The sequence below is a fragment of the Mobula birostris genome, chromosome 6 (genome assembly GCF_030028105.1).
Source record: "Mobula birostris isolate sMobBir1 chromosome 6, sMobBir1.hap1, whole genome shotgun sequence".
Lineage (NCBI taxonomy): Eukaryota > Metazoa > Chordata > Chondrichthyes > Myliobatiformes > Myliobatidae > Mobula > Mobula birostris.
Genome location: NC_092375.1, coordinates 133,655,419 through 133,669,835, shown reverse-complemented (window position 1 = coordinate 133,669,835; position 14,417 = coordinate 133,655,419). Strand labels below are relative to the sequence as shown.

The 14,417-nt window shown below is 40.1% G+C and overlaps 1 protein-coding gene across 2 annotated transcripts in view; it reads left to right on the top strand.

The window, feature by feature from the left end:
• The window catches only part of LOC140199379 (disco-interacting protein 2 homolog A-like), a 272,630-nt gene that overhangs the window by 241,923 nt on the left and 16,290 nt on the right, over positions 1-14,417 (top strand). The window contains exons 27-32 of one of the 2 annotated variants that reach the window (XM_072261369.1): positions 657-778; positions 3,298-3,409; positions 7,496-7,605; positions 11,380-11,510; positions 13,561-13,729; positions 13,986-14,156. In XM_072261369.1, coding sequence (XP_072117470.1) covers positions 657-778; positions 3,298-3,409; positions 7,496-7,605; positions 11,380-11,510; positions 13,561-13,729; positions 13,986-14,156 — 815 coding nt within the window. Of the gene's footprint in view, positions 1-656; positions 779-3,297; positions 3,410-5,489; positions 5,904-7,495; positions 7,606-11,379; positions 11,511-13,560; positions 13,730-13,985; positions 14,157-14,417 lie in introns of those variants that run through there. The other variant, XM_072261370.1, reaches the window with a different exon arrangement.

Below are 14,417 nucleotides of genomic sequence, written 5' to 3'. Positions count from 1 at the left end.
GTCCATGAGTGACTTCATATGTTGATACAATGAGCGAGCAATGCTGAAGTTGAGGGTATTTCTTGAGCAGATATTTCTACCACTGCAGCAACACACCATTTGCACATTTTGCTCATTAAAAATTGGCAGTTGGGGGATTATTAATGCAGTGGTTAATAGTCCCTTATTTGTCCTTCAATTAATAGTGTTTAATTTTTTAATTGCTCAGTTTAATTTCCAATCATGTTAAGTTTCACACACGTAGCCCATATAAAAGCTGTTTTTGATTTTAAGCTATTTTAATAATGTATCAAAGCAATGCTTTGAAGCTGCAATTTAGTCATGTACGATAAGGAGGCAAGGGCTACTGGGGAACATATAACAGAACTTATGTTTATATGTCCAGATCTGTGAGACTCTGACAGTTTAATTATCAGAAATGGATTTCATTCTGCACTAATAAATTTTGTCCTGCAGATTTATCCTGGAAGAATGGTGTCAACCAGCTCCTGCTTCATAAGTGTATATTCTGTAATATTTGAATGCATACTGATGACCCAATTTCATTTCCAAACCATTTGCAGGGATTTACATTAATTTTTTGTCTAACAATTGTCATTAAATATTGTTGTCTCTACATTACTAAACAAATGAGCTCATTCTGTCTCTTCTTGCAGGTATCGACCTTATAATAACTTTCTACGGGTGTCTGTATGCAGGATGTGTACCTGTCGCTGTGCGACCGCCTCATCCTCAGAATCTCGCCACAACTTTGCCAACTGTCAAGATGATTGTTGAGGTATGTTATTAAATCACTGAAGATTAGTTTTATTTGTCACATGTACATCAAAACATAGACAGTGGCCATTTTATTAGGTACAGGAGTGGAGTCCACTGTGATCTTCGCTGTTGTAGCCCATCCACTTCAAGGTTCAACCCTGCCACTGTTACAATGTGATTTACTGTCGACTTCCTGTCAGCTTGAACCAGTCTCTCCATTCTCCTCTGACCTCTCTCATTAATAAGGCGTTATAGCCCACAGAACTACAGCTCACTGGATGTTTTTTTTGGTTTTTGCACCATTCTCTGTTAACTCTAGAGACTGTTGTGCATGAAAGTTCCATGTGCACAACTCGCTAATCCGACTGTATATCTTTAGAATGTGACAAGAAACCGGAGCACCTGGAGGAAACCCATCCCCTCGATGTATAAGCTCCTTACAGACAGTGGTGGGAATTACAGCTGCTGTTATAATCGTGTTACGCTATCTGTTTCACTACTGTGTCACCCGACTACACTAGACACCTTTCCCAGAATCACTATTTTATGTTGCACCACTATCTCTGGATTGTTCCATGAACTGTAAGCACAAGATACTATTGATGATGGAATCTGGAGGCAATACACAAAATCACAAAATGCTGGAGGAACTTGAAGGGTCGGTGTACATCTGTAGAAGAAAATGAACAGTTGGCAGTTTGGGTTGAGACTCCTCATTACTTGCCAGCTCTTGTTCCCATTCCCGCCCCCTCCATCCTTTTATTGGATGATTGGTCTCGAACTGAAACGTCAACTGTCCATTTCCCTTCATGGGTGCTGCCTGACTTGCTGAGTTTCTCCAGTATTTTGTGCTGTTCCATTAACTATCTTGCTTTAGAATTGACTGAAATCTTGTGAACTATGTTGCTACCTCTGAATAAGAATTACTACCGAATCAAAAAACAATAAAAACTGTAGATGCTGGAAATGTACAATGAAAACAAGAAATTCTGGGAGTACTTGGCAAATCTGGCAGCATCTATGGGGACAGAAACTGAGTTGATTTTGCAGGCCAAGATCTTTGATCAGACCTCCCATAATTAAGGGTCATTGCCATCCACGTAGAAAATATGTTTAATGGAACTACTATGAAAGCTAATTTCCATTTAAAAATACAACTGGAAGAAATGCTTACAGAAGCAATGTCCATTGTATGGATTTCCTAATATAACCATATCAATCACTATGCTGCAAGCCATGGGACAAATGTAACAGACAGAGCTCTGCTAAACAAAGGGATAGTTGTTAAGCAATACTTCAAAGTGCTTTTCTGCCTAGAGCAGGGATTTTCAAACTATGGTCCATGGTCCCCTTGCTTAATGGTATTGGTCCGTGGCATAACGAAAGGTTGGGAACCCCTGGTCGAGAGGAACTAATGGTAGTATGTTATGTCACTTTGCTGTATATGCAAAGTATTAGAGATATTGTTAAATCAAAATGCTGTAATAAAAAGAAACACTCATCCTGATGAAGTAAATCCCTATTGAAGGAGAACTTCTCTGAATTATGAAAATAGAAAATTTCTGAAGATTTACTCATTTGTATGTACTGTTTATATGACCACTGTGCAGCAAAGCTGGTATAGTCTCTGATAGAATAAGGTTCTGGATTGAAGCCAGCTCAAATGAATAGGACTTGTTCAGTCAACTGGCGTAAACCAGTATGGTAGTGCAACTGCTTTGCTTATTCTATCCACTTATTGCTTAACAAACATTTTTTTGGTTACATAAAACGAGAAATACTCATCAAGCCATCATGTTTTATGTGTAGGAATCTATGCTTCAGTAAAATTCGGAGAGTAGGCAGGTAAAGTAGGTAATCCTAAATTGGGGCAGTGGCTTTATTTAGCAATATTTCACCTAGGACAGTGCAATATTGAAGGTGAAAAAATGAAGGTGACTGTAACACCTTAGTCTGAATGCATTACTTGTTTCCTAGTAATTTGGAATATATGAATTTAGGATGGATTTTTTCCCACTGTTTTACATGGGTTCTTCTGCTTAAAAAAAAAAGAGATTATTTTGTGCTATATTAGGTACAAACAGGTGTCTCCCATTGAATCTGAACATTTATTGGGCTTGTTTATAATCCATCATTATTTTGTTGTCCATAAATCAAAGTGTACAGGTATATTAGAAATGAAAATGTAAAGAGACAAATACATTTCTCGGGTAAAATTCTCTCATTTTGATCAAAGAACCCTAGTCTGAACATTCGCGATATTTCTATTGTCATTAGGATTTTCTGTGCATTATCAGCATCATTTGATTTTAAGTTTGGAATTTCATAGTGTGGGAATAAAGACAAGTGAAGTTTTTGGTTTGTGTGAAGGTAGTTGTCCCATTAACAGCAGAAACCAAGTTTGATAAGCAATGGGTTGTTTGTGAAATGAGTTGGTGTTTGGGCCAGCTCATGTCTCAAGTCATGGTACATCCACATTATCTATAATGATACTCTGTAGGATGTATTCACAGTCCACTATTTACCTTTTCCTTCCAGGTAAGCAAATCTGTCTGCATACTCACAACACAAGCTATATTAAAACTGTTTCGTTCAAAAGAGGCAGCTTCAGCAGTGGATGTCAAGACCTGGCCAACGGTTATAGATACTGGTAAGATTTTACTAAATAAACATGCAATTTATTAGTTGGATGATAGGCTATTTAAATATTTATCAATCTATTGGAGAAAATTGATTGACATCATATTTTCATTGGTGACTGAAATAGTTCATACCTAGAATAAATCAGAAAAAAATGGAGAATAAACCTTTCTGATCGGGGAAATACTGTTGTTCATAATATTCACCTATATTATCATATAGCTCAATATTAGGATTGCTGTCAGTGAGTATCTTCCTTAAGATACTGCACTTTAGAAGTTACTTATACAAATATACTATACAAGTATACTGTTTTGGATCCAGTTGAAGGGGACGATCTATCGGGGGAGCTGCAGTGACTAGGTCTCTGACACTGAGTGTAGTGCTGTGGCTCAGAAAAGAAGAGAGGTGAAGAGGACTGCAGTAGTGATAGGAGATTCCATAGTTAGAGGAAAAGTGACAAGATTCTGGGCACGGGATAGAGACACCTGAATGGTATATTGCCTCCCAGGTGCCAGAGTCAGGGAGGTCTTAATCGGGTCTGTGGCATTCTAAAGAGGAAGGGTGAATAGTTAGAATTGTTGGTGCATATTAGCGCCAATGACATGGGTAGGAAAGTTGAAGAGAGATTTTAGGGAGCTAGGTAGAAAGCTGATAAGTGCTACGTGCCAGTGAGGGTAAGAATCAGAGCATTTGGCAGATAAATGCATGGCTGAGGAACTGATTGAGGGGTTCTAATTTCTGGATCATTAGAATCTCTTCTGGGGAAAGTACATCCTGACCTGTACGTAAGGGATAGGTTGCACCTGACCCTGAGGGGAACCAATATCCTAGCAGGCAGGTTTGCTAGACCTGTTTGAGAGGCTTAAAACTGTTTTGGCAGGGAGATGGGAGCCAGGGTAAAAGGACTAATGACAGGCCAGTTCGTTTACAAACCGAGGCAGTGTGTGCTGAGATTGCGAGCAAAGACAAGCTGATGGTACAGCAAAATTGCAGTCAGTGGGATGAGTTGCAATGCAAAAGGGGAACGAAATTGAAAAGGATGATGAATACAGGACTAAAGGTGTTATATTTGAATGCACACAGTATATGGAATTAGGTGGATGAACTTGTAGCACAGTTACAGATTGACATGTATGATATTGTAAGCATCACTGAAGCGTGGCTTAAAGAAGATTATAGCTGGGAGCTTAACGTCCAAGGATACACGTTGTATCAAAAAGGCAGGGAGGTAGGCAGAGTGGGTGGGGTGGCTCGGGTGGTAAAAAATAAAATGGAATCCTTAGAAAGAGGTGACATAGGACCAGAAGGCATAGAATCCTTGTGGGTAGAGCTAAGAAACTACAAAGGTAAAAATACCCTGACTGGAGTTAGATACAGACCTCTGAACAGCAACAAAGATGTAGGCTACAAACTGCAACAGGAGATAGAAAATGTATGTCAAAAGGGTAATGTTACAATAGTCATGGGGGATTTCAATATGCAGGTAGATTGGGAAAATCAGGTTGGTGCTTGATTCCAAGAAGAGGAATTTGTAAAGTGCTTATAGGATAGCTTTTTAGAGCAACTCATGGTTGAGCCCACTGTGGGATCAGCTATTCTAGACTGTGTTGTGCAGTGAACTGGAGTTGATTAGAGAGCTTAAGGTAAAGACATAGGGGACAGTGATCATAATATAAAAGAATTCAGCCTGCAGTTTGAGAGGGAGAAGCCAAAGTCAGATGTATCAGTATTATAATGGAGTAAGGGGAATTACAGAGGCATGAGCAAGGAGCTGACCAAAGTTCATAGGAAGGAGACACTAGCAGGGATTACGGCAAAGCAGCAATGGCCAGAGTTTCTGGCAACAATTTGGAAGGCGCAGGGTAGATGCATTCCAAAGATGAAATAGTATTCTAAAGGTAGAATGATGCAACTGTGAATGACAAGGGAAGTCAAAGCCAAAGAAAGGGCAGATAATAGTGCAAAAATTAGTGTGAGGTTAGAAGATTGGGAAGCTTTTTAACTAAAAAATTCATAAAGAGGGAAAAGATGAGATATGAAAGTAAGCTAGCCAATAATATTAAACAGGATACCAAATGTTTCTTCAGATATATAAAGAGTAAAAGAGAGGCAAGAGTAGATATCGGACGACTGAAAATTATGCTGGACAAGTAATGGGGGACAAGGAAATGGCGGACGAGCTAAAGTACCAAAGCATTTTTCATCAGTCTTCACTGTGGAAGACATTAGCAGTACGCCGGATGTTCGAGAGTGTCGGGACAGAAGTGAATGAAGTTGCCATTACTATGGAGAATGCTTTGGAAACTGAAAGGTCTGAAGGTAGATGAATCACCTGGACTAAATGGTCTATGCCCCATGGTTCTAAAAGAGATGGCTGAAGAGATATGGAGGCATTAATAAAGATCTTTGAAGAATCAATCGATTCTGGCATGGTTCTGGAGGACTGGAAAATTGTAAGTGTCTCTCCACTCTTCAAGAAGGGAGAGAGGAAGAAGAAAGGAAATTATAGGCAAGTTAGTCTGACCTCTATTTTCTGGTTAGGAAGCCTGACCTCTGTTGTCTGGTTGGGATGATGTTGGAGATAATTATTAAGGATGTGGTTTTGGGGTACTTGGAGGCACATGGTAAAATAGACCAAAGTCCGCATGGTTTCCCTATGGGAAAATCTTTCCTGACAAATCTCTTTGAAATCATTGAAGAAATAACAGGTAGGATAGACAAAGGAGAATCGATAAATGTGTACATGGATTTTCAGAAGGCCTTTGAGAAGATGCCACACATGAGGTTGCTAAACAAGATAAGAGCCCATAGTATTACAGGAAAGATAGTAGCTTGGATAAAGCAATGGCTGATTGGCAGTGGGGGGGGGGGGGTGGAATGTGGGAATAAAGGAAGCCTTTTCTGGTTGGCTGCTGGAGACGAGTGGTGTTCCATTGGGGTCTATGTTGGGACGGCTTCTTTTTATGTTATGTATCAATAATTTGGATGATAGAATTGTTGGCTCTGTGTCCCAAGTTTGCAGACGATACAAAGATAGGTGGAGGGGCAGATAGTGTTGAGAAAGCGGAGAGGCTACAGAAGGACTTAGACAGATTAGGGGAATAGGCAAAGAAATGGCAGATGGAATACAATGTTGGGAAGTGTTTGGTCATTCAAGTTGGTAGAAGAAATAAAAGCATAGACTATTTTCTAAATGGAGAGAAAATTCAAGTATCTGAAGTGCAAAGAGACTTGGAGATCTTCATGCAGAATTCCCTGAAGGATAATTTGCAGGTTAAGTCGGTAGTGAGGAAGGCAAATGCAATGTTCACATTCAGTTCGAGAGAACTAGAATATAAAAGCAAGAATGTAATGCTGAAGCTTTATAAGGCACTGGTGAGGCTTCATGAAGTACTGTGAGCAGTTTTGGGACCCTTATCTAAGAACTGATGTGCTGACATTGGCGAGGGTTCAGAGGAGGTTCACGAAAATAATTCCAGGGTTGAAAGGCTTGTCATATGAGGAGTGTTTAATGGTCTGGGCCTGTACTCTCTGGAATTCAAAAGAATGAGGGGGGAATTTCATTGAAACCTGTCAAATGTTGAGATTCAACAGAGTGGATGTGGATATAGTGTTTCCTATGGTGGGAGCGTCTAGGACCAGAGGGGACAGCCACAGAATAGAGGGACATCCAATTAGAATGGAGATGAGGAAGAATTTCTTTAGCCAGAGAATTATGAATCTGGAATTTCCACAGGTGGCTATGGAGACCAAGTCAGTGGGTATATTTAAGACAGAAATTGATAGATTCTTGGTTAGTCAGGACAAAAATGGTTGTGGGGAGAAGGCTGGAGATTGGGGCTGAGAGAAAAATGAATCAGCTATGATGAAATGGCAGAGCAGACTTGATGGGCAAAATGGCCTAATTCTACTCATATATTTTATGGTCTTGTGTGTTGACCTGATCTGATCTCAGTCTGCATCTCTTTTTGGGCATGTAGAATTATTCAGAGTGCCTTCTGTGCTGGGAACAAGTTTTACCAATTTCTGAGTTCATTATACTGCAGATGTTTTAATTTTGATCATTTTTGACAAATTTATGTATTTTGATCAGATGACTTACCAAGAAAGAAGCCCCCCCAGATATATAAAGCCCCAACACCTGAAATGTTGGCATATCTGGACTTCAGTGTATCCACTACTGGAATCCTGGCAGGAGTGAAGGTATGGCATCTTAACAGTTGGTTAGCTGAGTATTCAATTCAGACTTGTGACAATTATATGAAGTCCTGCAAACTGCAATCTGATTTGGCCTCTGCCCGTTGCTGAATAAATATATTTTTAATTGGTCATTCTGTATATGTACAGGTATTAATTAAGGGATTTGTAGTAGGATTTTAATCCTGTTCAACTCTGTACAATTTGGAAGGTGCGACAGCACTGAACCCTAATCACATCTTTGACTGAAGCGCACATATAAAATCTTATTCATAAAGCAAGATTTACTGGATTTCAAGTGAACTTTTTTAAAATACCAGTTATATGTCCCTATTTCCCTCCAGGCATTGTATATACAAATTATTTCAACTTATGAGATTGTGCATTTTGGACATTCAAACCATGATAGAACCCATACTGTGAATGGCAGTCCACTAATAAGATTGTGGAAAAGGTGGACCAGAGAGTATAAGTACATGATTCACTGAAATCAGCTGTGGAAGTAAATGGAGTGGTGATGAAGATGTTTATCTTGCTGGCTTTCATCACTCAGGGCACTGTACTTATAAGAGGGGACATAATGAGTAAGATCACACTTGGAGTACTCTGTTCAGTTTTGGTTACCCAGTTATAGGAAAGACCTTGTCAAGCTGGAGTAGGTTCAGAAGAATTTACAATGATGCTGCCTGGGATAGAGGGAATTAGAGGGAGAGGGTGGATTGTTGTTCCTTGGAGCGTAGAATAACGAGAGGCTAGAAGTTCAAAAAATCATGAAGACTATGGATAAGGTGGACAGTCATTCTTTTCTCCAGGCCTGGGGAGTCCAAAGCTAGTGAGCATTGATAGAAAATGAGGGAGAGATTTAAAAGAAATCTGGGAGGTAGTTTTTTTTTACCTAGATCATAATGAGTACTTGGAATGTGCTGCTAGAGGAAGTGGTTAAGGCAGGTAGGATTACAGCATTTAAAAGGCATTTGGATAGGTACATGGAGGATAGGGGGATGGGCTTCGAAGGTTATGGGCTGAACACAGGTAGTTGGGGCTAACAGGGAGGTTGCTGTGGTTAGCATGGACCATTGACCAAATGGCATGTTTCTATGCTGTACAATTCTATGACTAATTGCAAGGAATAAAATTTCACAGTAGTGGCGGGGAAAGGATGGTATACAGCATCACCACCTCACAGCACAAGGGATGCAGAGGATTCAATCTTGACCTCGTGTGCTTTATGTGGAGGGTTATCAGTTTTCCCTATGATAGTGTGGGTTTGCTCCATGTGCCCCAGTTTTCTCCCACACCCCACAGATGTGCAGGTTAATAGGTTAATTGATAACTGTGAAGCGTAGATTGTATATTGTGTATTGTGTAGATGCGTGGGAGAATCTGGGAGGATTTCTGATGGGAATGTGGAGAGAATTTGAATATGGGATTAATGTAGTGTACATGGGGGGTGGGGTTGATTCTCTAAATGGACGGTGAGCCTGAGGGCCTGTTTCTGTGCTGCGCTCTAAAGTAAATCTTGTATTTAAGCATGCTGTTTATTACATCAGGGTGTCTATAAGTCATCTCAGGCTCATGACATATTTTAGAGAAGTGTAATCATTGTTATGGTGTTGAACATATGACAGAATATTTATATACTGGTATTACAAGCTCCTCCAAACAGTAGTATCCAAGATAGTCTGCTGTTGGTAATATCAATTGATGGTAGACATTCAGCAGGGCACTGGGAACTGTTATCATTGATGCCGTGGAATCTTTTGGTACTGCACAAGAGGGCAAGCATTTAACACCTCAGTGGTCACTAAGAACAAACTTCAGAGGGGAGGTAATGGTCTTTTGACTCTGCAGGACCTCTAGAGGAGGGCATAGAAATTAATTTGTTCTGTGATTCTTGTCACCTTGTGCACTTGGCAATTTCACTATGCATGCACATCGGCCTTGTCGTGAAAGCATCGCATCTGAATCCTCTAAGGCAGTGTGGATTTGGACTGCCACCACTGCACACTCTTCCACTCCATACTCCCCTCTAATGAGTCTTTACACAGTGTTCCTAAGGCTCAGTGTCTGGCAAAGTTCCTTGTGATATGTATCTTTGTAACCTAATTCACTCATCCCTGATGGTGCTGTGAAGTATGAAGTGCAGTGACATCTTTTGTTCCCACCCAAACCCATATGGTGGTCTCTTGTCCAATTCCTGATTGTTGCCCTGAATGAAGGAGAAAGAGGAAGAAGAGGCAGCAGACACTGTATTAGCTTTATTCTCCCAGATTTTATCCTCTCATTCCTCTTCCTGAGTGCTTCTCTCTCTTCCATAACAACCTTAATGTATATGGCTACTATTAGGAGTGTGCCTTTAAGTGCTGATATCTTCCGGTGACGGCTGCATTTGTGTTTGAGGCAGGTACAATCTCAATTTTTAAGCCAGTTGAAGAGGTACATGAATTGGAAAGGTTTAGAAGGTTACTAGACAACAGGGTGACCTGTTGGGGCACCCTTTGAGAGAAGGGTAGTGCAGTCTGATGTGACCAGAATGAACACTAAATTTTCCTGAATGCTATTGGTATCACTTTGCTTTGGAAACTGAAGTAGAAAACCTCAGTTTATTAAAGAAGAACGACACGTAGCAGAGCAAATATAGCTGCTCATTTAATGAAGGACACTTTTGATGGCATTATTTCTGGTTTATCTGCCACCCTTGTGCCTCTCATTGTCATTCTGGAGATGTGCAGCCCTTTCATCCCTGGTCTCTTCATCCCTTCTACTGTTTGTTGTTTGTGTCTTATCCTGGAGACGTGCATGCCTCTCCTCCTCTGTCTCTTCTTTCATCTTTTTTTTGTCCTGACTCATTGATCCTGGAGTCGTGCAGCCCTGGCCTCATCTGATTCTTGTTCTCTCCCTCTCCTTGCCACTTCCCAACGTCATCTCTTGACCATAATGTCCTCCTTCCCTTTCCAGGCGGCATAATTAGGCTGATCATTTTTTTTACACCCTAATGCTGGATAGAAGATACGAAGCAGTAACACCAAAGGATGCTGATTATTCTTGATGATGTGGTTGGCGCTCTCCTAAATGGACGTGATATAGTCACCGCTGTCCTTTGACTGCAGCAAAGGGTTTTATGGGTGTCTTGAAGTACGTCATTGCAATAAGATTTAATGATCTCTTATTGATGGGTGGCAGTTAGATCTGTCCCAATCCTGCACATGCTGATGGTGATTAGCAGAATGTGACCCTTCGAAATAGAGCTGCCCTGCGCTTTTGCTCTGGTAGGTGTCGCTGCTGAGGCCGGCCTTGCGCATGTGTCGGGCTGTCGCGTCCCGATTTCCATGATGGCCAATTGGGTCTCGGGTTAAAAGGAAGCCTGTTTATTTTGGCAAATGAGCAATTTTATATGAATTATAACCGTGAACTTCACCTGCATTCTGTAAGTTAGCGCATTTTAATTCGATTTAGACAAAAAAACTGCTGCTGTAATGCACAGTTTGCGCTAATTGGAGGTCACAAACAGACAGACAGAGAATGAGAGTTTTAGTAGTATATAGATGGGCCAAATGCTGGGTAATGGAATTAGTTTGGATGAGGTCTCTTGATGGGCATAGACCAGTTGAACGGAAGGGCTGTTTCCGTGCTGTTGTAGCTCTTTGATTCTACAACTAGTGTTAATATGATTAGAATCTCACAGCAAACTTGGTTTTAAATGTTTGTAACTTTCCCTGCTTTAAGGCCAATGCAATCATGAATACATATTCATTTGAGAATTGTCTTTATTGTCAACAGATGTCTCATGAAGCAACTAGTGCTATGTGTCGCTCCATTAAGTTGCAATGTGAGCTCTACCCTTCCCGACAGATTGCAGTTTGCCTTGATCCCTACTGCGGTCTTGGTTTTGCACTTTGGTGCCTCTGTAGGTAAGAAAAATGTTCCTAAAGACATTGATTATTAAGATGTTATCTGTTGGCCTAGAATATGGGGTGAAGGTAGAGGGTTGTTTTTATGATTGTATACTTGTTCCTTATGATTTTTCCCAGGGATCGGTGTCAGGAGCTTTGCTGTTAATCATATGGAATCGGAATTGGTGTATATTGTCACGTACCCAGATACAGTGAAAAGCTTTTCTTGCATACTATTTACGCAGATCAGATTGTTACACAGTGTATTAAGGTTGAACAAAATAAATCAATAACAATGCAGAGTAACCGAGAAAGTACAGTGTAGGTAACCATTAAGTTGCAAGATTCATAATGAAGTAGAGTGTGAGGTCAAGAGTCCAACTTATTGTACTAGGGATCTATTTAATAGTCTTATAACCATGGGTAGAAGCTTTCCTTGAGAGATAATGTGGATGTAGGAAGCATGATCATTGAGTTTGTAGGTGACATGCAGATTGGTGGAGTTGATTGTATGAAGAGTAGACTTGGTCTGCAGGACTATAATAATGTGTTGGTTAACTGGGCTAATAAATGGCAGATGGAGTTTAATCTAGATAAATATGAGGTAATTCATTTTGGGAGTATTAATGAGGCTGGGACACCATGAATGGTAGGATCCTCGCGAGTTTTGAATATGGGCCTTGATTTGCAAGTTGAAAGGTCTCCTTGAAGGTGGCAGGACAGGTAGGTAACATAGCAAATGGATTCTGCCCTTTGTTACCCGGGGCATTGAATGCAAGAAAAGGGAAGTTATCCTTTAACATTATACTATATTGGTCAGACCCCATCTGGAGTACAGTGTGCACTCCTGGTCACCACTCTATAGGAAAAATGTGATAGTGCTGAAGAGAGTGTAGAGGAGATTCACCAGGATGTTGCAGGGAATGGAGAAACTGAAGAGGCTCTGTTTGCTTTTCCTGGAACACTGGAGGTTAAGAGACATAACTGAAGTATATAAAACTGAGGGGTATGAAAAAGGTAGACTGCAGGAAACTTTTTCCCAAAATCAGAGGAGCATAAACTAAGGGTAAGGGGCAAGAGATTTAGAAGGGTTCTGAGGGCACCTTCCTTCACCCAGAGAGTGTTGAGTACTTGGAATTTTGTGTGAAAATGTGTGGAATCATTTAAGAAGTAGACAAGCACTCGAATTACTTGGGCACAGAAGATAACTCGTCAAGTATTGCAAGGTAATGATAATATGGATGTCTGCCCAATGGTTCACATAGACATGGTGGCCTGTTTTCATAGGGTATGACCCTGCTGGAGGAATTTAACTGCAAGAAATTAACTCTCCGTGGCAATTACATAATTCTTCAATTTATAACAAAGTTAGTGCCTGCAAGTGCAAAAAAACCCCTATATTTTCATACAAATCAGTGACAATGGGAAACCAAAAGACAGTTCTAAAATGTAACGTTGTTTTAATGCTAATGCACAGTCCTTGCGTGAGCAAACCAGTCGTGACAATAGAGACCATAACACCACCTGCAAGCACTTCTTGTTGAGAAGAAACATGCTTATTAAAGACTTGATCTCTAACTACTGCTGTTCATTATTTATGATTTAATGTAATGTCAAATAAAGAACAAATTTCTAGTTTAATTAACTGAGCTGAAACTAATGTGCAATGTGTTCTTTCTAAGTGGAAATTCTTCTTTTGGTTTGGTATTAATAGGTAATTACAGAGCATGGCAAGTCAACATTTTGAAACTTAACCTGTGATAGCATAGTGAGTTCAGTTTGCTGAACTTTGGTTTCTCAGCTTGCGGAGTTGCTACATAGCTATGGGGAAGCATCAGAAATATAGAGCAATACTCACTTTTAAGGTGGTCTTATGATGGGTCTCTCAACACATTTGAGCAGCATGGAAAGAATCAATTTAAGTGAAAGAAAATTAAAGCTATTCTCTGTATGTTCTCACATTTATTTTTTGATTTATTTGTTTGGTGAATTGTGTAGGCTTGCACTATGAGCACAATTAAAGATGTCAGATATAAATTTTCATAATAATTTTGTTTTTTTTTCCTAGCGTGTATTCAGGTCATCAGTCCATCCTTGTTCCTCCACTTGAATTGGAGAGCAACGTCTCTCTGTGGCTCTCTGCAGTTAGTCAGTACAAAGTGCGCGTGACTTTCTGTTCCTACTCTGTAATGGAGATGTGCACTAAAGGACTTGGTGCACAAACGGATGCACTCAAGGTAGGAGCCAGTAATGAATCTGGAGTTTACTTGGCAAATTGTGTCAATGACTGGGTCATTTGTTGAAGTATGCTGTGTTAGCTAGATGACAACACTTTGTCTTTTCAAATCATATTTAATCTTGTTGAAGTTTATGCTAATGGCATATTTTGCAAAAGGAAATCACTTTACCTGTTCCTTATAAATCTAAGAAATGTCACCATTTTCATAATCTCTGCACTGTCATGATCTTAAGACCATGTTTTCTTTTTCCAAGGCAAAAGGTGTAAATTTGTCCTGTGTTCGAACATGCATGGTGGTTGCAGAGGAGCGACCACGTATAGCGCTTACACAGTCCTTCTCCAAGTTATTTAAGGATCTTGGACTATCTCTGAGAGCTGTCAGTACAACCTTTGGCTGCAGGGTCAATGTGGCCATCTGCTTACAGGTGAGAATTTCATGATATAAGCTAAATTAAACTGAAAATCTATTGCTTTGTCAATATCTTTCAGTGAAGAGTAAACCCTCAACCGAGGCAATGCCACAGGCTTCTACCTCTTTCTTGTTTCTGAAGAATACCTAACTGCCCCAAGTTTATCTTGGGCGAAACTACAAGTTTGATCTGAATGTCCAGTTTGAAAATTACAGGAAGTGAATATGTAGTAAAACTGTTATGCACCTTAGAAGATAATATCCACCATTTTTCTCT